General features: G+C 37.7%; 2 protein-coding genes across 2 annotated transcripts in view; one reads left to right on the top strand and one right to left on the bottom strand.

Annotated features, from left to right (window-relative positions):
• The window catches only part of ADSS2 (adenylosuccinate synthase 2), a 61,563-nt gene extending 52,846 nt beyond the window's left edge, over positions 1 to 8,717 (top strand). Inside the window, exons 12-13 of the mRNA XM_007949148.2 lie at positions 7,141 to 7,290; positions 8,665 to 8,717. Coding sequence (XP_007947339.1) covers positions 7,141 to 7,290; positions 8,665 to 8,717 — 203 coding nt within the window. The remainder of the gene's footprint in view (positions 1 to 7,140; positions 7,291 to 8,664) is intronic.
• Positions 8,718 to 18,296: 9,579 nt separating this feature from the next.
• Positions 18,297 to 21,863, bottom strand: part of CUNH1orf100 (chromosome unknown C1orf100 homolog) — a 118,406-nt gene continuing 114,839 nt past the window's right edge. The window contains exon 4 of the mRNA XM_007949155.1: positions 18,297 to 18,427. Coding sequence (XP_007947346.1) covers positions 18,297 to 18,427 — 131 coding nt within the window. The remainder of the gene's footprint in view (positions 18,428 to 21,863) is intronic.

Below are 21,863 nucleotides of genomic sequence, written 5' to 3'. Positions count from 1 at the left end.
TTGTTGCTGTTGTTTTAGTATATGCTGAATATTTGTGTTTGTCCTCCTTTTTATTGTGATGTGAAAGTTTATCATTTTTCTTTGTCATTACCCTATGATTTATAATTTTCTCCCCAAGTTTATAACAGTCCTTTCTTTCTTGAAACTCTCTTAACTTCCTCATCATTTAAAAGTTCTGTAACTATACAGTCTTTTCCCTCTTTTTGTTCGTAGTTGTCCTCACTTGCCAGTTGATGTCTCTGGTTTCCTGTTTACAATCTTGTAATCTCATTTTACTTTGGATATGTCCATAGCTGTGGTTTCTGGGTTGTTATCCTGTGTATTAATGGTCAGTGGTTATGTGCTATTTTTGGTTCTCTGTTCAAAGGACTCCCTTTAGCATGTCTTGTAAGGTTGGTCTGGTTTTAACAAATTCCCTTAGTTTCTGCTTTTCTGGAAATATCCTAATTTCACCATCATATTTGAGGGATAATTTTGCCAAGTATAAATTCTTTGTTGAAAATTTTTCTCTTTCAGGATTTTATATATACCATCCCATTGCCTTCTCGCTTGCATGGTTTCTACTGAGAAATCAGAGCTTATTCTTACTGGCTGTCCTTAGTACGTAACCTTTTGTTTTTCCTGTGCAGCTTTCAGGATTCTGTCTTTGTCTTTGGTTTTGATGGGTTTGATGATGATGTGTCTTGGTGATTTTCTTTTGGGGTGTATCCTGTTTGGGGTTCATTGTACTTCCTGAATGGATCATTTCATCATTTCAGGGAAGTTCTCTAGCAAATCTTGGATAATTTTCTCAGTGTTTTTATTTTTGTCTTCCTGTTCTGGCATTCCAATGACACGTAAGTTATTCCTTTTGATGGTATCCCACATGAACCTTAGGCTTTCTTCATTTTGTTTTGATTTTTTTTCTGATTGATCCCTTTCCAAAGAAGTATTCAGGTATTTTTCTTCCATCTCATTAATTCTGTCTTCCATCGCATCAATTCTACTCCTTTGCCCTTCCAATGTGTTATATATTTCTGACAATTTAGTATTAATCTTGTGGATTTCTATCTGTAGATTTAGAATCATTTCTAATTTTTCATTTATTTTGCCATTTTGTTGTATTTTCTTCCAAAATTCTTCTAGGGTTTTTTCTGTGTTTTCTTTGGTCTGTCTCTCAATCCTTTGAAGATACTTAAAGATAATTCTTTTGAATTTCTTATCAGAGAGTTCCAATGCTGCTGCTTCCTCAGGGATGTGTTCTGGGTTTGTATCCTGCTCCCTTGTTTCTACCACTTTATCCTGCTTCTTTGTGTGGACTGTGATCGTCTCTTGTCTCGGAGGCATCGTGACGTTGTTGTATTTAGATCTCTGTTAACTGTTTGTGAAGAGCTGCCAAGGGTGATTCAGGCTTTTTTTGGTGGTTTTTTATCGTTGGCCCTTTGGTGGAGAAGGAGGAAATGGCTCTTGCTCAGTAAGTGAAGTTGCAGGAGGTGTGGGTGTAGTTGTGTCTTATGGTGACTGTTGCTTTCTCTCACTCAGACAAAAATTACAGTTGAATAACCATCAAAAAACTAAAAGCCCAGGCATGAAAACACACCATGTAATCACACAGGAACAGTAACCAAAATAAGAAAAAAGGAAAAAAGAAGAAGAAAAAAAACAAGAAAACCTGCAATATCTCAATATAGGGCACTACGAGAAAAAAGGTAGAGAAAGTGAATAATGAAGAAAAGAAAATGGGGAAAATGGAAAAAGAAGAACAAGGAATGGGGTTAAGCACGAGAAAATAATGGGGACAAAATTTAAATCAAAAAGAAAATTTCTACTAGGAACAGGGAAAGGAAAAAAAGCTGAAAACTAGGACCTGGGAGGGGAGCAATAAGAATAATAGTCAAAAGGATAAAAGTATTAATAATAATAGTTGTTTTAAAACAGACAAATACACTTAACCTAATCACCAGGAAAAAAAAAAAAAAAGAGGAAAAAAAATCGGAGGATATGGCAGGGCACCCTGCGTCTGTGTGAGCACCCAGACTGTTACAGTATTCCTGGGGGCCCAGAAGGTAGGTGGGAGTGGGGGATGGCTGCACCTCTGTTCACCAAGCGGGTGTGGGGTATAAGAGTAACAAGAGGAATGTCACACCTTTTCAGGCTTGCAGGTCCGGAGTGCCCTTGGGGTTGCTGGCAAGCAGAACCTGTTCTTAAGCCCCTGGAATTTGCAAGAGCGCTGTCTTTTTAAATATCCAAAATGATCAAGCTGCTTGTGGACATTGAAAATGGCAGCGCTCTCTGGACAGGCAAAAGTCTACAGCTCAGCCCACATTTCTCTTCATCTTCTCCCTTTATTCTCCAGCCACCAGAGCAGTCCTCCATGCAGTCCCTGGCTAGCAGGGTTGATTTTTAAGTTAATTCTTAGGTCCTGCCTCCACTCATCCTGCTCCAAGCTGTCTGTGCTGTTTTGTTTGGCTCACTCAGGATTGCTGCCAGACCGCAGCTCTGTCTGTCTCCTTTTTTGGTATTTTCATGCAAATTCTTCTGCTAGTTGAGGTTTAGTCCACTTCTATAGCCTTCCCTTCAAGGCTCAGGGGTCCAGGATTATCTTCTGTGTCTGTGTTAATTGGTGTCCCTTTTCTTTGTTGAAGAGGGTCTTTGTAGTGTTTCTGCCTAGTTCGCCATCTTACCCCTTTAATACACTTTTTAAACTCGTTTGGTGAAATTTTTGTTTCATTTTTAGAATTTCCATTTGTTTTTTTTCCCTGTAGTTTCTGTTTTTCTGCTGAGATTCTCTATATGCTCACTCATCATGACCAGATTTTCATTTAATTCTTTGAGAATATTCATATTAGCCAATTTAAAGTCATTATCTGTTAAGTTCAGCATATGGAACCATCTCTTGTTTCTGTGGACTATGCTTTTCCTTAACTATGGATCACATTTTCTTGTTTCTGTGACTAAGGACTTTAAATTTAATGTTGGACATTATAAATAATATGTTCTAGAGATATGGATTCTGTTATCTTCCTCTGAAGAATATTGTTTTTATTTTAGGGGTCAGTTGGATTACTAGTTCATCATCTTCAACTTGGTTTTATGCTTTCTTAGTGTAGTTCTGTTGAATGCCCAGGGTGTTTCCCACACCTTTCTCCTTTTTAACCTGGTGTCAGCCAGTCTCTAAAATCTCTGTCCTGTAGATCTCGGAAGACCTTGGTTTTAGACTTTGTTATGAAGAGGGGCATGCATGTATGTGTAAGGGGGTTGTCTAGAGTAAGTCTTACTCTAGGGTATAGTTTTTACTTCTTAGGAACAGCCTTTCTGTTGTCTTGACTAGGGGTACTAGGGGAGTTAACAAGGTGTTAAGGAAATCTGGCAGCTCTGGAGTTGCAGTGTACCTGTCCTTCCCTTCTACAAGCTCTGTTGACCTCTAGAATCTTTGTTTGGCAGTTGCTATCTGGTAACCTGCATTAGTCTACTCTTTTCATGCCCTTAGCCATGGACTCTGTGACACCTGGTGCTGCTGATTCTGGTTACTTCAGCTTCTCTGAACTCTGATAACTGCCCCCTCAAGTCAGTGGGGCCTCTACTCTGTTTAAATTTAAGAATCCTCAGCTGTGGTCAGGAAAATTGTACCTAGGCTGAGAGAGAGTTGAGTGATTTCAAGACTTCTCTGAGGAACTACAGTTTTGTGCTGCCTGTTGTCTACTGCCTGCTGAAAAGAGTTGTCATGTACTGTGTCCAGTTATTCAGTTGTTTTATCAGTGTAACTAGGATGGAATCAGGTACTCAGTGATGGCTGGAAATGGAACCCACTGGGTCTTCTTCATTCCTTCTTCTACTGTCTAGCACAGCAATTCTGGGATTTCTGTTTAGTGTGACTCATCACTTCATCAGAGCTTTCAAGAATGTTCCTACAGCATGTTTTCATTATCTAAGGGTACTTGCCAGGATGTTAAATCCTATGTCATAGATCATGGAAAAGGACTCCTATATCAATATGCTCTCTTACTTTTTGCTCTACCACTTTTTCCCTTCCTTGACGAGCACCCCCAGGATCCAGTTCTTTATGTAGCTCTTCCTGCTTATATATGTTGGCTTGGTCCTGGAGATCCTTCATAGTATTCAAAGTATTCCTTTCCTCCCTGGGCTCACCCAGTGCTTCCTTGACCAGCTTATGTTATGACTTGACCCTCTAAATGATGGCAGTGAGTTTAGCATGAGAGTTGGAATAGCTTCTGAGAGGAAAACAGCCTTGCAAGGTAGAGCACTATGCATGATCTTTAAACAAGGGGAAGACTTGGCCTTTAACATGAAGTAGATACTTCCTGTCCTCATTGTTGTTGTTATGTGCCGTCAAGTCGGACCTGACTCATAGCGACCCCTCCTTGGGTTTCCAAAGCAGTATCACTACAGAAGTAGGTTGCCCCATCTTCCTTCTGTGGAGTGGCTGGTGGGTTTGAACCACCAGCCTTCTAGTTAGCAGTCAAGTGCCTTGGGCACTAGGCCTAGACAAATCTAGAGATCTGCATTTTCAGATGTATCAACCTAGATGTCCCCATTCAAAGTCTCAGGGTCCTCCTCTTTCCCAAGCAGAGTTCTGGCCTTGTTATAGCAGACATGCTAGGCTTCAGACGTCAGTTTTCTCTAGATTCTGTGTTTGTGTTATTGAGTCCTGGGCCTGATCCTCAGATTTTTCTGCCCTTTGCTGTAGATGGTGAGATTTGGCCCTCTGGCTTTCATACTTTGCCTTAAACTGATTATTAATCACCCTTGGCCTTCATTGTCTTTCTATAATTCATTAATGGAATTCATCAAGAGCTATCCGATTCCATTATTTGATTGTTCCTTTTGACTGCTAACCTGAAGGCTGGTGTTTCAAACACACCAGCCACTCCTTGGAAGGAAGATTGGACAATCTACTTCCATAGTGATACTGCTTCAGAAACCCAAGGAGGGGTCGCTGTGAGCCAAAGAAGACTAGATGGCACTGAGTTTGGTGTTTTTTGGTTTAAGATACTGCCAGAAGATCTGTGTGGTACAAACTGTTAATGTGCTCAGCTGCTAACTGAAATGTTGGAAGTTAAAGTCCACCCAGAGGCACTTTGGACAAAAGTCCTGGCAATCTACTTCCAAAAATTCAGCCATTGAAATCCCATGAGAGCACAGTTCCTCTCTGACCCACATAGGATCACCATGAGTAAGAACCATCTCAGCAGCAACTGATGGTTAAGTCATTGTCAGTGCTTTACCTTCTACCAGTATGGCCTCTCAGTTCACTACTCATGAAGGTTTTAACAATTGTGCAGCATGCCAGGGCCTATCCATACTCTGTCTACTTCTTGCTAGAGCTGGCTATTGATCTAGTTCCAAAATCCCCTTTTAATAAGCCTTCTTCCCCAGACCACTCCTGGAACCAGTTGTGGTAGGTTGCATTCCCTGGGAAACTGACTCTGATAAGGGAGATTTGCAAACAGGAAATTTGTTTGTGAGTGCTCTGAGCAACATCTTTGAAGCAGAGAGAGAAGCAGAATTAGGAAGAGGAAGAAATGTAGTTACATGAGAAATTCTAGAAGCCAAATGGCCCATCAGAGTTGTCCTCATTTAAGGTAAATGGCAGGTCCTTTTTCTTTTTAATCTTTCTAGCTCTGGTAGCATAGTGCCTAAGGCACTTGACTGCTCACCAGAAGGCTGACGGTTCAAACCCACCAGCCACTCCTCGGAAGGAAGGTTGGGCAATCCTACTTCCGTAGTGATACTGCCTCGGAAACCCAAGGAGGGGTCGCTATGAGTCGGGGCCGACTCGACGGCAAAACAACAGCAACAACAACAACTGTTTTTAATTTCTTTAAAAATTTTTATTGTGATTTGAGTGAAACTTTACACAGCAAATTCGTTTTTCATATAGCAGTTCATACACATTTTGTTTCATGACATTGACTGCAATTTTCAATAATGCAACAGCTCTTTTCCCACTTTCTCCCAATAGTTACCTTTTCCCTGTGTCCTTCCCTCCCATGCACTCTTACCCTCTGAGCGGTCTCCCTGTGTATACACTGCCCTTCTGTTCTCCCATCATTGATCTCTCCAAGGAGTGTATCTACCTAACATAAATGTTCAGCTCATATACCTGTCTTTTGTTTGGCTGGAAGCCACAGGAGTAGGTTCAATTCCAGACCTGAAGGGCAGCTAGGGACCACATAGTCTTGGGTTTTACAAGGCTCTATCAGACCAGCAAACCTAGTCCCTTTTTTTTTTTTTTTTAATGATTTTGAGTTTTGTTCCACATTGTTCTCCCACTCTAGCCAGGATCTCCTACATAGATCCCCTTCCAAGTGGTTGACAGTGGTAGCCTGGCACCATTTAGTTCTTCTGGTCTCATGGTCATATATGCTGAGGATCTCATGGTCCACCAGTCCGCTCAGGTCCTTTGTATCCCCTACATTGACACTGGATGTGGGCTGCCACAGGAGCCAGCTCTGTTCAGTGGAGGGCAGTTCCAAGGGAGGTTCTGGACTGTGAGTGGTCAGCAGGCAACACTCTCAGCAACTGAAGGAATGAGTATCAGAGCCTTAAAAAGGGAAATCTGAGACGACGTACCATAGTCCACTATACTGTCTGTAGTCAAAGAACTGTTATTAATTAGTTTTCTTTTTAGTTTTTATTTGGGGGTACAGAGGAGTAATAGTTACTGGTTAGGTGGAATAATGAAGAAAATTTCCACCTATGATTTTGAATACTAAAACGATAGATTACTTGGATGAAAACAGGTGTGCAAGCCTTTCTGTGAAATTGGTGCCATTATACTGTTCCCCACTCCCTAAACCGTAGTATAGAATCTAAAAAGCTTCGAATATTGAAATTGAATTTGACACCAGAACTCATTTGACAATGAAACCAATCTTGGACTACAAAATCTTTACCTAATTAGTGAATAACCAGTGTGTTGCTGCAGAAATATAAATGGCCGATTATAATATACTACTTCAGATGGTATATGTACTGTTTTACCCTTCTAAAATCTGAAAGTTTCTTTATTTTTAATACATTTAACTTCAAAGAGTTTGATAAGAGATCATGAACCTGTGGTGTATTTTAAAAAAAAGAAAAATCTTGTTTGACAGTAGGCGTTGTGCACCATGAACAAGTATATTCTTTAACTTTTAGCAAACCAAGAAGTCTTAAATAAAGTTGAAGTTCAATACAAGACTTTCCCAGGATGGAATACAGACATATCAAATGCAAGGACATTTAAAGAACTACCTGTTAATGCACAAAATTATGTTCGCTTTGTTGAAGATGAGCTTCAAATTCCAGGTAAATAGAGATGTTTTCTGAACAATAGTTAATCTTTACTTTTTCTATTTTTGACTTGTCTATCTGCCTTTGAAATGGGATAAAAGAAAGATGATTACCACATTTGCAGAGTCCTCGTGATTTGCATTAATGCCCAGGAAGATAAAAAAATAATACTATTTACAGTAAATATATTATTTATCTTTAAATATCTTTCATATGTTGAAGATAATAGATTACTCATTTAGACTCTGTCTTTAATTCTGTTAGTCTGTTTCTAGCTATGATATTCACTCTCATTCCTTTTAACAAATCCTTATATTTTCACAATCACCTAAAATGGTTTGTGTGGTTTTTTTTTTTTCTTCTTCTTTTTTCCATTTGGGGCTAAACCATCCTTGAGAATGGAAAGAGTTTCTTCATTAGATACTAGGAAATAGTAGTTATAGAAGACAAATCTCATTTGGAACAATGTAAGCAAAGGATGAAAAATTGATAAAACTTCAATAAATAAATGTAAGGTGGCCAGGTATAACCATACGTGTAACTAGTGATGTGGAAGTCTTTCTTATAACAGATTGTTTTCCTTTCATTTCCATGATGGAGATTTGGGAGACAAGAAAAAATGACATATGTGAGAGCTATCCTCAACATACAGTACAGTCTTAGGGACTTACTCTGAGTTCATATTGTGATTCATTTCAAACATGAGTCTTGTTTTATATTTTTGATGCACCTTGTTTTCCAAATTGCTAGCTGCCTCTCCTACCTTCCTGACAAATTTAGGAAGCATATATGCTCACTGCCCTTACTCAGCATTCTTTTTTTTTTTGAAATACAAACAGCAGTGAATCTAATAATGACCTCTGTAAATTTCCACATAGTTTTATCCTAACAGTACCCTATGGAACCCAGTAATTCTGTGAATAATCTAAAACCATTTGATGCAGATGATTAGAGATTCCCATAGACAGTAGCCATTACTAAGGCTGAACAAGTTAGAATATTCTCTTCGAGATAGTTCTATTATTAAGATATAAAAGTTACTATGATATCTCAGTATCTTTTTTTTTTTTTAGTTATGTGGAGCTTTATCAAAATTTCTTTAACTCTGTGCTGATTTCAGCCAATATTTTACTCATTAGGAAGTAAGTAATTATAAATATCATACAGTTGAAACTGTGTAACTATAGGCAGACTTATAACAACCCTGTTCTGGGTCTTGACTGTACATTCTATTTAGAAATAAGCATAGACTGCTAACGATAGGAAAAACAACAAAAAGGCATAGAGAGAAAAGTTAAATGGTAACACTGAGAAGAGTGGGGGTAGTCTTAATCCTAAAGATTGAACATTATGCATGAATTTACACTAGTCTTTTTTTTCTTTCCCCAGTTAAATGGATTGGTGTAGGTAAATCCAGAGAGTCTATGATTCAGCTTTTTTAAGGACTTCCCATGACATAAGAAACACTCCTTGAGAGGGGAAAAAAAGACTTGCATAAGCATTTCATTTATGATCTGCAAATTGAAGAATAAAGACATTGAAGTGAGTTGTAAGCTCTGCAGTTGTTCCAGTCTTTTAAATGGATGGCTGTCATGGAGGTAAACTTTGGCATATTCCTGTGTCAGCTTTCCTTGGCTGACATAATTGCCAAATCATTTGTTGCTCCTGCTGCTCATGGTGCCACGTTTTCTTTTAATGTTTAGTGATGGTATAGTCTATATTGTTTGAAATCGAACAGAATTACTTTCAATGTAGTTTTTCTTCATTATTGGTATTGTGTGTTCTTAGGTTTTACCCCTATTAGATGGTAAGAACAATTAATGCTGTTTTGCACAAATATTTTTACATTCTGATCATTCAGTTTTGTCAGTATAATCTTTGCTGTTAGAAAAAAAATCATTAAAGGATAGGAGTTCTGTAAACTTTGTAATGCTATAAATTCTGTTCAGATTGTGAACTGTTTATTTTTTGCTAAGACCATTGCAAAATTGAACTTTGAGAGGGGTAATTACAAGTCCTTTAATTGTACAGAATACAGAACTTATTTCTCTCTGTAAATTATTTAATACATTGAGCATTTATTTAAATGTTCAAAGGGAAAAAATATTCCTGGAAACAGCAATCTTAATGTTAAAGAAAGAAGTCATTAAAAATCTGTTGTGATATTTGGTGGATATTTTCCTTTAATTTCAGACATTAATTCTGAAATGTGTATCTTTCCTTTTTTCTTTTCTCATTTTTCCTAAATCTAATGGATTGATTTTTTTCAACATTGTGCCTGCCGATATGCCTACAGAATCATCTGTGAGTGTCCAAATGAACCCAAAATGTTGATCATAATTTTGATCATGCCTTTATTTCTTCTTTCTTGGGGGGAAAAAAAGGCATTATTTTGACAATTAGGTTTAACATATCGTGCTGTACCTTCAATTAACTATTTTAAATGTTTAAATTAGGTGCCACTTAAATTTATTTTATTATACCATCAATAGCTGATTAAAAAGAACCAAATATTTCTAGTACACTTTGTGTATTGTGTTTTTTTGTTTTGATAAGAGAAGTAATGTTTATGAATACTCACATGTAGGAAATGAGCTTTATCCTTGCAGTATGTGGGGCTAAGGTGGGGAGAGACCAAAAACAGAATCTTTGCAAGAGTCTAAATAGCTTTTATTTTTCCCTGGACATATTTTTATAAATACTTAGTTCAAGAAAATTCTAAATTAGCAGCAATCTTGATGGACTTATTAAATAAAAAGTACAGTTCAAGTGATCCTACAAACTAACTACTGGTGTAATGACTATACCAAAAACCAAACCCACTGCCATTGAGTCGATTCTGATTTACAGCAACCCCCTTTGGCTTCCCAAGGCTGTAAATTTTTATGGAAGTAGATTGCCTCATCTTCCTCCCATGGAGCATCTGGTGGGTTTTGAACTGCTGACCATCTGATTAGCAGCCAAATAAGCAGGCTTACTCACTACCAGAGTGCCTTGGTAAGCGCTATAGGTAAAAATACAATTTATTCTGACAGAAATTAAATGAGCTTTTCATTCTACTTTCTCCCTTCTTGAGCTTCAAGTTAGATTAGCTACCCAAACATAAAAATTATACTAGAAGAAAGCATTTTTTAAAGTTCACATTCTCATTTTGGCTATAGGCAATGAATTATTGGAGCAATGATTAAACACATTTTTAGTAATGGCCCAGAAGCAGATATAAAGAATCCATTGTCCAAGTCAAGCAGTCTTGGTTCCCCCCCACCACCACCACCAAAATAGTCTGACTCTCCTATTGATGTTAATAGCCATTTACTGATTTTTAAGTTTGATTGATTCTCTCCTGTTTTTTAAAAGAGAGCTATTTGCTAATAGATTGGTTAAGGGAGCCGGTCAGTTCTTCAGATATAGATCAGTAGATTACTCCCTTTAAATAACAAATCTGTGTTGAGCTATTGCATATGCCAGATTCTGTTAGGCATTGGGTACAAAAGAAGTAGGTTGTCTTCCTGAAGTTAGTGGGGACAGCATTTTAAACAAACGTATTTATAAATGATATTGTGTGTACAGTGGAAGAGTACAGGGTGCTATAAAAGAGAACCTAATACAAGTTTGAGAAGGGTCAGAGAAATCCTTAAGAAGAAATAACATTTAAACTGAAACTGAACAGATGAGTAACTGAAGAACATAATGTGCAGAGGCCCAGAGTTGGAAGGAAGGATGGAATTTGGAGGGTTGGAGAATTCAACAAAATGAACCAGGGGCACATGAGGCTGGTAAAGTTGTCAGTAACCTGGAAGAAGACCAAACTAAACCACCTATGTGAAAGAAGAGGAGTCTAAGAAAAAATATGCTAATGTATACATAGAAGACATAATGACAGCACAGAAAAATTGCGGGAAATAAAAAATGTGTACTACAAATTTTGAAATTCACTAGAAGGGAACTGGGTGGCAGAACAAAATATTTCAATGAGGTGTAAGGGCCACTTATTAGTGTTTTTTTTTTTTTTAATATAGGACAAATGGGAATGCCAATTCTAGACAAATTAGTATATAAATTTAATGCTGTCCTAGTCAGATCACCAGAAGATTCTTTGTCACTGGGCAAAATTATTTTGAAACATATGTAGAAAAACTAATATGCAAGAATTTTAAGACATTTTTCAAAAAGGAAATTATTGAGAGAGGAGGTATTTTCCCATCAGATGTTAAAACTGTAATAAAAATACATGCTTTTTGGTGTGGGCAAGAATAGGTACATAAGGGAAATGTAATAGACATTCCAGAAATAGGCACCAGCATATATGGGAACTTTATGCTAAAAATGGCATACCATTTCAATGGGAAAAGGGTGTATAAAAGTATAAACAAATGATGGCCCAACTAATTATTATGGGAGAAAACAACCTCAGTATAAAATACGAGTTTCAGATAGAGTAAAAATTACAAAAATTTTTAGGAGTGAAAGTAATATGGGAACATCTTAAGGAAAGCATTCTTAGAAAAAGAAAATGGGAAGCTCAACACAAAAGAAAACCTGTACAGATATGACCAGATTAAAACTTTTTTTATTATTACAAAGTTAAAAATCTGAGAAAATATTTGAGGAAAAATGTTTTCAACACATCCGTAATACACAAAGAACTGCCATAAATAAGATGACAACCTGAAGGAAAAAAAGGGCAAGAAGGTCGATATATGTAACAAGCAATGCAATTCACAGAAAAACAAATGTAATTAGGCAAAAAATATGAGGAGATGTCCAGCTTCCCTTATACACAGGAAAATTCATATTAAATAATGTGATATCACTTTTTCTCTCAGATTTGTAAATATAAAAATAAAAAGATCAGTGGTTACCAAAGATAGGAAGAAGTAGGCACCTTGTTGGGAGTGTGAATTACTAAAATATTAGGAGAAGGTTTGTGGCAAAATTTGCCAAAATTTGTATTTGCAAATCCTCTTACTTACCAGCAATCCCACTCCCCTAAAACATAGAAAAAAAGATGGCCCTGTTTTGCATGTAATTGGAAAAAATCTGAATGCCCATTCATTCCATAACTATAGTCTTCTATGAAACTTTAAAAAATTTTGGTTAGATCCATATACATTGATTATAAAGATAATCATGACACATTGGCATATGATAATAGCAAGTTTTCTATAACAGGACACAATTTGGAATAGGGGGCTAGAGGAAGAAAATTATGTTGTTGTTGTTGTTAAGTGCCGTCGAGTCGTTTCCGACTCATAGCGACCCCATGCACAGCAGAACGAAACACTGCCCGATCCCGCACCAGCCCCACAATCCCTGCTATACTTGATCCCATCATCGCAGCCACTGTATCAATCCATCTCATTGAAGGCCTCCCCCTCTTTCGTCGACCCTCCACCCTACCAAGCATGACATCCTTCTCCAGGGAATGGTCCCTTCTGACAACATGACCAAAATAGGTGAGATGAAGTCTGGCCATTCTTGCTTCCAAGGAGCATTCTGGCTGCACTTCCTCCAGGACAGATCTGTTAGTTCTTTTAGCAGTCCATGGTACTTTCAGCATTCTCTGCCAGCACCACAACTGAAAAGCATCAACTCTTCTTCGGTCTTCCTTATTCATTGTCCAGCTCTCACATGCATACGAGGCGATTGGAAATATCATGGCTTGTGTCAGGCGCACCTTAGTCCTCAAGGAGATATCCTTGCTCCTCAGCACTTGAAACAGTTCCTTCGCAGTTGACTTTCCCAATGCTACACATCATCTAATGTCCTGACTGCTGCTTCTGTTGGCATCGATTGTAGAACCAAGCAACGTGAATTCTTTGACAACCTCAATCTTCTCTCCATTTATTGTGATGCTGCTCATTGGTACAGTTGTGAGGATTTTTGTTTTCTTTATGTTAAGATGTAATCCATACTGCAGACTGTATTCTTCAACCTTCATCAGTAGGTGCCGTAAGTCATCCTCACTTATACTTATTTCTTTATAAAGAAAATTATATATATATATATATATATATATAATTTTCTTATACACACACACACACACACGTGTAATTGTTACTCTAAACCTAGGACAAAATATGTACATGAGTATATTAAACAGTTAACTGCTTGAGTTCTTATTTAGACAGTTTTTACATTTTTACAAGCATATAATTTCAGTTTTTCAGAAACGGGTTATAGCACTTAATAAACAAATTACTCAGGTAAACAAAGTTTATCTGAGAACTGAGTATGTTCAGTGATTAATGATTTCATACATCTAAATTATAAATCATGGTCAGTGTTACTTTGTATAAGTTGTGAGTGGGGTGTGGATTTAGATTGTCAACCACAATCCAAATTTAGACTAATTTCATTACCCATAAGGATCCCTTATGCCTACTTATCACTTCCCATCCCTACCCTCAACCTCACTAATCTATTTTGTCTCAATAGAGTTGTCTTTCCTAGACATTTAACATACATGAAAGTATTTAATATGTTCTTCTTTCTGATTGTTTTTATGTAACATAATAATTTTAGGCTGAACCATGTACTTTGTTCCTTTTTATTGCTGAATAGTATTCCATTGTATACCCTCTTGGCACAGTGGTTAAGAGTTCAGCTGCTAACCAAAAGGTCAGTGATTGGAACCCACCAGCTGCTCTGGGGAGGAAGATGTGGCAGTCTGCTTCTGTAGATTTACAGCCTTGGAAACTTTATGGGGCATTTCTACTCTGTCCTGTAGGATTGCTATGAATTGAAATCTACTCAGTGGCAATTGTTTGGTTTTTAGTATAGTGTGAATGTATCACATTTTGTTCATCCATTCAGCTATGGACACTTGAATTGTTTGCAAGTTTGGGCTGTTAAGAATTAAGCTGCATGTAAATCTTTGTGTGGACATGTTTTCATTTTTCTTGGGTAGATACATAGGAGTGAAACTGCTAGATCATAAGGTACATTTATGTTTTAATTTTTTAAGAAACGTCCAAAGTGACAGCCTAACTTCCCACCAACAGCATGTTAGTATTCCCATTTCTCCATATCCATGGCAGCACTTGGTATTGTCTGACTTTTCATTATAGCCATTGAAAAATCCTCACAAATTGGACGAATAAGCAACATCATGATAAATGGAGAAAAGTTTGATATTGTCAAGGATTTCATTTTACTTGGATCCACAATCAACATCCATGGAAGCAGCAGTTAAGAAATCAAATGATGTGTTGCACTGGGCAGATCTTCTGCAGAAGACCTCATTAAAGTGTTAAAGAGCAAAGATACCACTCTGAAGACCAAGGTGTGCCTGACCCAAGCCATGGTATTTTCATTCGCTTCATGTGCATGTGAAAGCTGGACAATGAAGAAAGAAGACTGAAGAAGAGTTGATGTATTTGAAATGTGACATTAGTGAACAATATTGAATGTACCATGGACTGTTCGAATGAGCAAATCTGTTTTGTAGAAAGTATGTGGCCAGAATGCTTCTTAGAAGTGAGAGTGGCCAGACTTCGTCTCTTATACTTTGGTCATGTTGTCCGAAGGGACTACTTGCTGGAGAATGATATCATGCTTGGTAAAGTAGAGGGACAGCAAAAAAGGAGAAGACCCCCAATGAGATGGATTGATTGAGTGGCTGCGACTATGAGCTCAAGCATGCAACAATTGGGAAGATGGCACAGGACTGGGCAGTGTTTCATTCTGCTGTAGAGAGGGTCACAATGAATTAAAACTAACTTGATGACAACTAACAACTTGGTAATTCTCTGCTTGAATTTTTGAGGAACTGCCAAACTCTTCCATAGCAGCTGCATCATTTTACAGTCCCACCAATAATGAATGAAATTTCTAATTTCTCCACATCTTCATCAACACTTGTTTTCTATTTTTATGATAAAGCCATCCTAGTGGAGTGGACTGGTATTGATATGGTATAAGGTTTTGATTTGCATTTCCTTAGTGACTAATGCCCTTTGAGCATCTCTTCATGCACTTGAGAGCAATTTTTTAATTGGGTTATTTGTCTTTGAATTGTAAGAGGTATAATATATTCTGGATACAGTTATCAGATAAAAGTTACTGTCAAGTTGATTCTGACTCGTGGTATCTGCGGTGCAATGAACTGTTTTTATATGGCCTTCCTATCTCTCACATAATACTTGCCTAGCACTGTGCAAATTGACTTACGGTCTACTAAATTGACTTGTGGTCCTAGTGGGAGGACCATGTCTTGATATTGACAAGGAGTAGGAATATATAGGAAGGTTGGGCAATCTACTTCCATAGTGATACTGCCTCAGAAACTCAAGAGGGGTCTCTATGAGTCAGATCTGACTCCAACGGCAGTGAGTTTGGTTTTGGTTAGGCATATATAAGGGCCAATCCTGCAGAGCTTCAGGAGGATTTCACTACCATCAAGAAGAGTCTGGAGGAGAGTGTTGTCTTAGAACTCAGGATCCCTATTTGCCTTAGGAATCAGGATCCCTATTTGCCTTAGGACTCAGGATCCCTATTTGCCTTAGGACTCAGGATCCCTGTGCTGAGGACTTCCTAGACCCAGAAGAGAGAACTTTAACACTCCAGATGGTGAGAGACATTGGCATGGGCATGTCAGCCTATAGAGTGAGAGCTGAGTGCCTTTGAGGAGGAAGCTTACCAGGGGAGCTAAAGGAGGTGTAACACTTAGCTGTACAGGGCAGAACCTGAATGTGCCCTATGCAAGGTTGCCTCAAAGGACCCTGAGCAGAGTATCATCTTACAGCAGGGTGGAGTGGGATACCTCTGGATAGGAGGCTTGCCAGCAGTTAAACGCTGTAATGCTTGTGCAGGGCAAGAGAGGCTTGAATGTGCCTTCCAAAGTCTCCATCAGTTGGAATCAATTTGATGGCAACAAGTTTGTTTGTTTGTTTTCAAAAATATGTTACCTTACATGGCACCCTATGGGGAATTAGATGGGGGCAAGTGGCACTACAAGCCAGTTACTCCGGCTTTTGTTACTGTTAATGAGTAATAAAGGCTTGATCTTACTCAGTGCCCTGATGTTTCTGTGCAAGTAGGGTAACATCTCAAACCCTTTACAGTTTGTGATTTAACAATTAATTGAGATGTTAATCAACCTTATCTTTTTGTAAATAAGTTCTGCTTGGTCATGGTTTCTATGTTGCTAAATTCAGTTTGCAAATAATTTTTTGAGAATTTTTGCATGAGCGTTATTGGCCTGTAGTTTTTTCTTTATTTCTTTCTGAAAACATCTTTGTCTTGCTTTGAAATCAGGTTAATACTGGTTTCGTAGAATGGGTTAGAAAGTGTACTTTTTTCTGTTTTCTAGGAGAATTTGTAAATATTTGGTCCAATTCATGAAGTTATCTGAGCTTATGTTTTTCTTTGTAGGAGGAGTTTTTAAATTGCTCATTTAATTTCTTTGCTTGTTATACGTCTATTCACATGTCCTATTTCTTCTTGAGTCAGTTTTGGTAATTTGTTACTTTCTAGGAATTTATTAATTTTATTTATGTAAGTTATCCAATTTGATAGCAAATGGTTAATAGTATTCCTTACTAATCCTTTTTTCCCTGTCTAAACAATCAATAAATTCCTGATTTTGCGAATTTGTGTTTTCCTATCATTTTTCTTGGTCAGTTTTATTGATTTTCTTTTAAGAATCAACTTTCTGTTTTATTAATATTTCTTTATTGTTTTAATGTATTGCTGTTTACTCTTCCTTCCCTCTGTTTGCTCTGAGTTTAGCTTGCTCTTCTTTTTCTAGCTTCTTTAGGTATAAAATCAGGTTATTGACTCGAGATTTTTCTTCTTTTCTACTTTAACCAGTTTAAAAACTATACATTTCCCTGTAACCATTGTTTCAACTGCATTCCACAAATTTGATACTTTTTTTTTCTATTAGCTCAAAATATTTTCTAATTTCTCTTGTGATTTCTTCTTTGGCCTAATGGGGTTTTTAAGAAGTTTGGTGTGTAATATTCAGATGTTCATGGATTTTCCTGCTTTTCTTCTATTGTTGATTTCTAATTTAATTCTATTATAATGAGAGAATATACTTTGTATGATTTCACTCCTTTCAAATTTAGAGAATTATTTTATAGCCTATTCCAAAAAATGCTCTACATGCACTTGAGAAAGTAAGTATTCTGTTGAGTGTGATACAGAGATCAGTTTAATTTGGTTGCTAGTATTGTTCAGCTCTTCTGTTTATGTGCTTATTTTTTGTCTAGTTCTATCCATTATTAAGTGTTGTATTGATGTTGGCAATTATTATTTTTTGAGTTGTCTATTTTTCCTTCATTTCTATCAGTTTTTGCTTCATGTATTTTGGGGTTCTATTGTTAGTTGAGGAGCTCTGGTGGCGTAGTGCTAAGGCATTTGACTGGTAACCAGGAGGCTGGTGGTTCAAACCCACCAGCCATTCCTCAAAATGGAGACTGGACTATCTACTTCTGTAGAGATACTGTCTTGGAAACCCAAGGAGGGGTCGCTACTCAGTGGCAGTGAGTTTGGTTTTTTTGTTTGGTTATTAGTTGTGTATGTTTCTAATTATTGTATCTTCCTGAGGAATTGACCCCTTTGTCATTATAAAATGCCCCTCTTTATTCCTAGTAACATTTTTTGTTTTCTAGTCTATTGTGCTTGATATTAGTAATAGTGACTCAGTTTCTGTGTCCAGAACCTCTTCAAGGCTTGTGGTGCTAGTAGTCTTCCTCTTTAGCTATGTACCCAGCTTCTTTTTTTTTCAACAGGGATATTAATTTGAAAAGATACAGTTATATTTGAACTAACTATAAGGCAGTTTGCCAGCAGGTGCACTGAGACTGCTAGTGGGGCTAAGAACAGATGACAAGTCTTCTTAAAGCAGAATCTTGATTCCTGTAGGTAGACTGACCAGTTTAATCTTAAGAGAATTTGCAGCATGTAAATATTTTAGGGTTGTAGCCATCTAAATATACACATAAAGCAGTCTTGCTACGGGCAATTATCTTAGTCTAAAAGAGTCATCTAAGAATACCGAATGTTACTTTGTGTTAAGGCCATGATTGCTTTAGTTTAAAAGCATTTCTTTCAAAGTGCCCTTTTTCTTCACAACAGTAGAACTCTGGCAGTGAATTAAGTGGTCTTGGATTTGATGATAGCTTGCCTAATTTCTGGTTCCAATCTGAAATTTAAAACAAATTATGATTTATTTTAAGAATACTAGCTCCTAAATTTGAATACATTGTCCTTTTCACAATAGTCATATAATTTGTGGGATTTAATACTAAGGAATCTATTAAAAAGATAGAAGAAAAGGACTTAGTCAAGAGTTGTTTCTTTGGTTAAGTCTCTGAGTAAAAAAATTGCCCCTGTGAATTATACCAAAAAGTAAATAAAATAACAAATTTGCATTTTGATACCCTAATTCCAGGCCATCAACCCTTTAAGCCCTGCATTATCAGTGGGCCACTTAATGTCACCTTAGTATCAAATTGCAGTTGTTACCAAGCATACCATTAGAGTTCTCTCATGTCTTACTAACCTCTTGGCCACAATAACAATCACCTCTGCTTACATTAATGTAAGGTCTCAAGGATGGTTTACATTGAATGCAGAACTGTTGCATTTATGCTCAATGAACCAAAGACAGAATGTTTCAATGATAGCATTGCAACACAAACTTTATTACACACAGTGCTATATACTATGAGTGGTTTCTTTCCATTAACTAGAATATTTTAGTAACTCTCAGAGGTATGTTGATATCACCATCTCAAAGAAATTAATTAACTTCCCCAGTTTCACACAGTGTGTAAGTGGTGGAACCCACATTTGACCTAGGATCTGCCTGGCTCTGAATTCCCTATCCTTTTTACAGTTTTACTTCCATAGCATTTCAATAGCATCTGAAGAAATAAACAGTTCCTCATATTAAGAGGAGTCTCTGAGCAGTGCAAACAGTTTAATACATTCGGATGCTAACCAAAAGATTCGAGTTCACCCTCAGGTACCTTGGAAAAAAGGCCTGGTGATCTACTTCTGAATCATCAGCTATTGAAGACACTGGAGCACAGTTTTATTGTGATACACAGCATGTCTCCATAAGTCAGAATTGCCTTGATGACAAGTGGTTTCTTCATATTAAGAATGGATAACACTTCACAAGATGCACATGCAGACCACTCAGCCCAGGATGATGCACCCACATACTCTATGGAGATGCATCCCTTAGAGCAGCAATCAACCATGGGGCACCAGAGGGGCAGCATTCACATGGGGGAAATGCAGGACACACAGGAGTGCATAACTATGAGGGGCATGTGGTGGTGGGACTGTTACTGGGCAGGGAGAGGAGGAGACTGGGTTAGGGTTGGGGGTGGTAAATAGGGAGTGAAACTAAATGTATACAAAATGTCAAATGTAAAACAAACTCTGCTCTGTAAACTTGCACCTAAAGCACAATAAGAAAAAAAAGAATGGATAAAACACTTCATTAATTAAGGGAGCACAGCTTATACTTCTGGAGGATCTCTAATTGTGCCTTGCACTTAAAAAAAAATAAAAACAAAAAAACTCACTGCCACTGAGGCAATTCCAACTCACAGTGACCTCCTTTGTGTTTCCAAGGTGGTAAATCTTTACAGAAGTAGATTGCTCTGTCTTCCTTCCACAGAGTGGCCAGTGGGTTTGAACCTCCAACCTTCTGGTTATCAGTCAGATGCCTTAGGCACTACACCACCGGAGCAGTGCTTAATAAATATTCCCTAACATGTTATCAGGACTTCTGGTGGCATCATGGTTAAAGCATTTGGCTGCTAACTAAGTCAGTGGTTGGAACCCATCAGCCATTCCTAAACTACCAGGTGCTCCATGGGAGAAGATGTGGCAGTCTGCTTCCATAAAGATTAAAGCCTTGGAAACCCCGTGGGGCAGTTCTACTCTGTTCTGTAGTGTCGCTATGAGTTGGAATTAACTCAATGGCAGTAGATTAGTTAGGGTTTAACATTATCAGGTAGGACCAGTCCCTAGAGAAGGATATCATGCTTGATAAAGTAGTGAGTCAGCAAAAAAGAGGAAGACCCTCAACAAGATGGATTGACAGTGGCTGGGGCAATGGGCTCAAAGGTAGCAACGATTGTGAGGATGGTGCAGGACTGAGAAGTATTTTATTCTGTTGTGCATGAGATTGCTGTGAGTTGGATTTGACTCAATAGCACCTAACAACAACCACAACAAAATGAATAAATGAACTGATATGTGGTGAGAAACAATTTTAAATGAGGAAGAATTTTTTAAGCACAGCCACAGTCTATCATGGTCTGTATATCATCTGTTCTTTAACAGTTCCCAAATAAGAAACTTCAGAGAACTGATGCAAACAACGCAAATAATTGCTAATTTAGACATAAGCTCTGCCTTAAAATCTAATAACAAAGACTGATCAAATGGTTTAGATAAATGATCCTATACTTTAACAAACGACTTACTATTACTTTACTATTACTGAAAAAACAAAATAAAAAACCCACCCTTCCCCAAAGACTCCTCTAGTTTCTTATTTGAACAAGTGCTTGATTCAGTCTCCATTCTCTTCTTCATCACTGCTGTGATCTATAACTTCTCTGTTAAGCCACTTGTAGATCAGCCTTTGCCTGCCTGATTCTTTATAAAATTCCCACTTAAGTGTCTCTTGGAGCTCGGGTGGTGCAGTGATTAAATCATCCAGCTGCTAACCAAAAGGTCAGCAGTTTGAACGCAGCAGCCACTCAGCCCTATGGGGCGTTTTACTCTATCCAGTAGGGTTGCCATGTGTTGCAATCCAGTCACTGACAGTAAGTTTAGTTTTTTGGTTTAAGTGTCTCTCTAATCCATCTAATTTTCTCTACTATTGCCACCCATCATCAGTTGCCTAACCCACAGGTTCTCAGACTTGGCTGAACATAGATTTATCTAAGGAGTTTTAAAAATTACTGATGCTTGGGTCTCACTGCCCCAGGGAATCTGATTTAATTGGTATGGGGTGTAGGTCTAGGCATCCAGAGTTTTAAAAATCTCTTCAGGGAATTCTAATAATGTATAGCTAAGGTTAAGAACCTTTCATTACCAGCACTGCAGTCACTTCCTCACTCTCCATATTTAATCTTTGCCCTACTCTACTCACTACCCTGTGCCTCTTCTCCACAGTTATGGAGTAATCTTTCCAAAACACACTTGTAATCATGTCACCTCATCCTGCCTTAAATTTTTCAACTGTTTTTTCCATTAATCACATGGCCAAAAGCCTAAAAATGACCTGTAGAGCTTTTCTTGTTCTGACTTTGACCACCTCTCCAGCCACATTCTGTCCCACGATCCCTCTTGATTTCTCTGCTCTAGCATACTCATTTTTTAGTTCCTTGAACATGCCATGCTCCTTCCTACCACAGGTCCTTTGTACATGCTGCATCCTCTGTAAAGCTCTTTTTCCACTCCTTCCCTAGTTAACTTTTTTTTTTTCAATTTTATTTTGATTTGGGTGGAGATTTACAGAGTAAATTCACTTTTCATACAGCAGTTCACATATACTTTGTCTCATGTCATTGACCAAAATTTACAATGCAACAGCTCCCCTCCCACTT

Source organism: Orycteropus afer, unplaced genomic scaffold, assembly GCF_000298275.1.
Source record: "Orycteropus afer afer isolate SDZICR_OR568_19922 unplaced genomic scaffold, OryAfe1.0 scaffold00239, whole genome shotgun sequence".
Taxonomy (NCBI): Eukaryota; Metazoa; Chordata; class Mammalia; order Tubulidentata; family Orycteropodidae; genus Orycteropus; species Orycteropus afer.
Note: the sequence above shows the minus strand (reverse complement) of the source record. Positions and strands in the feature narration are given on the sequence as shown.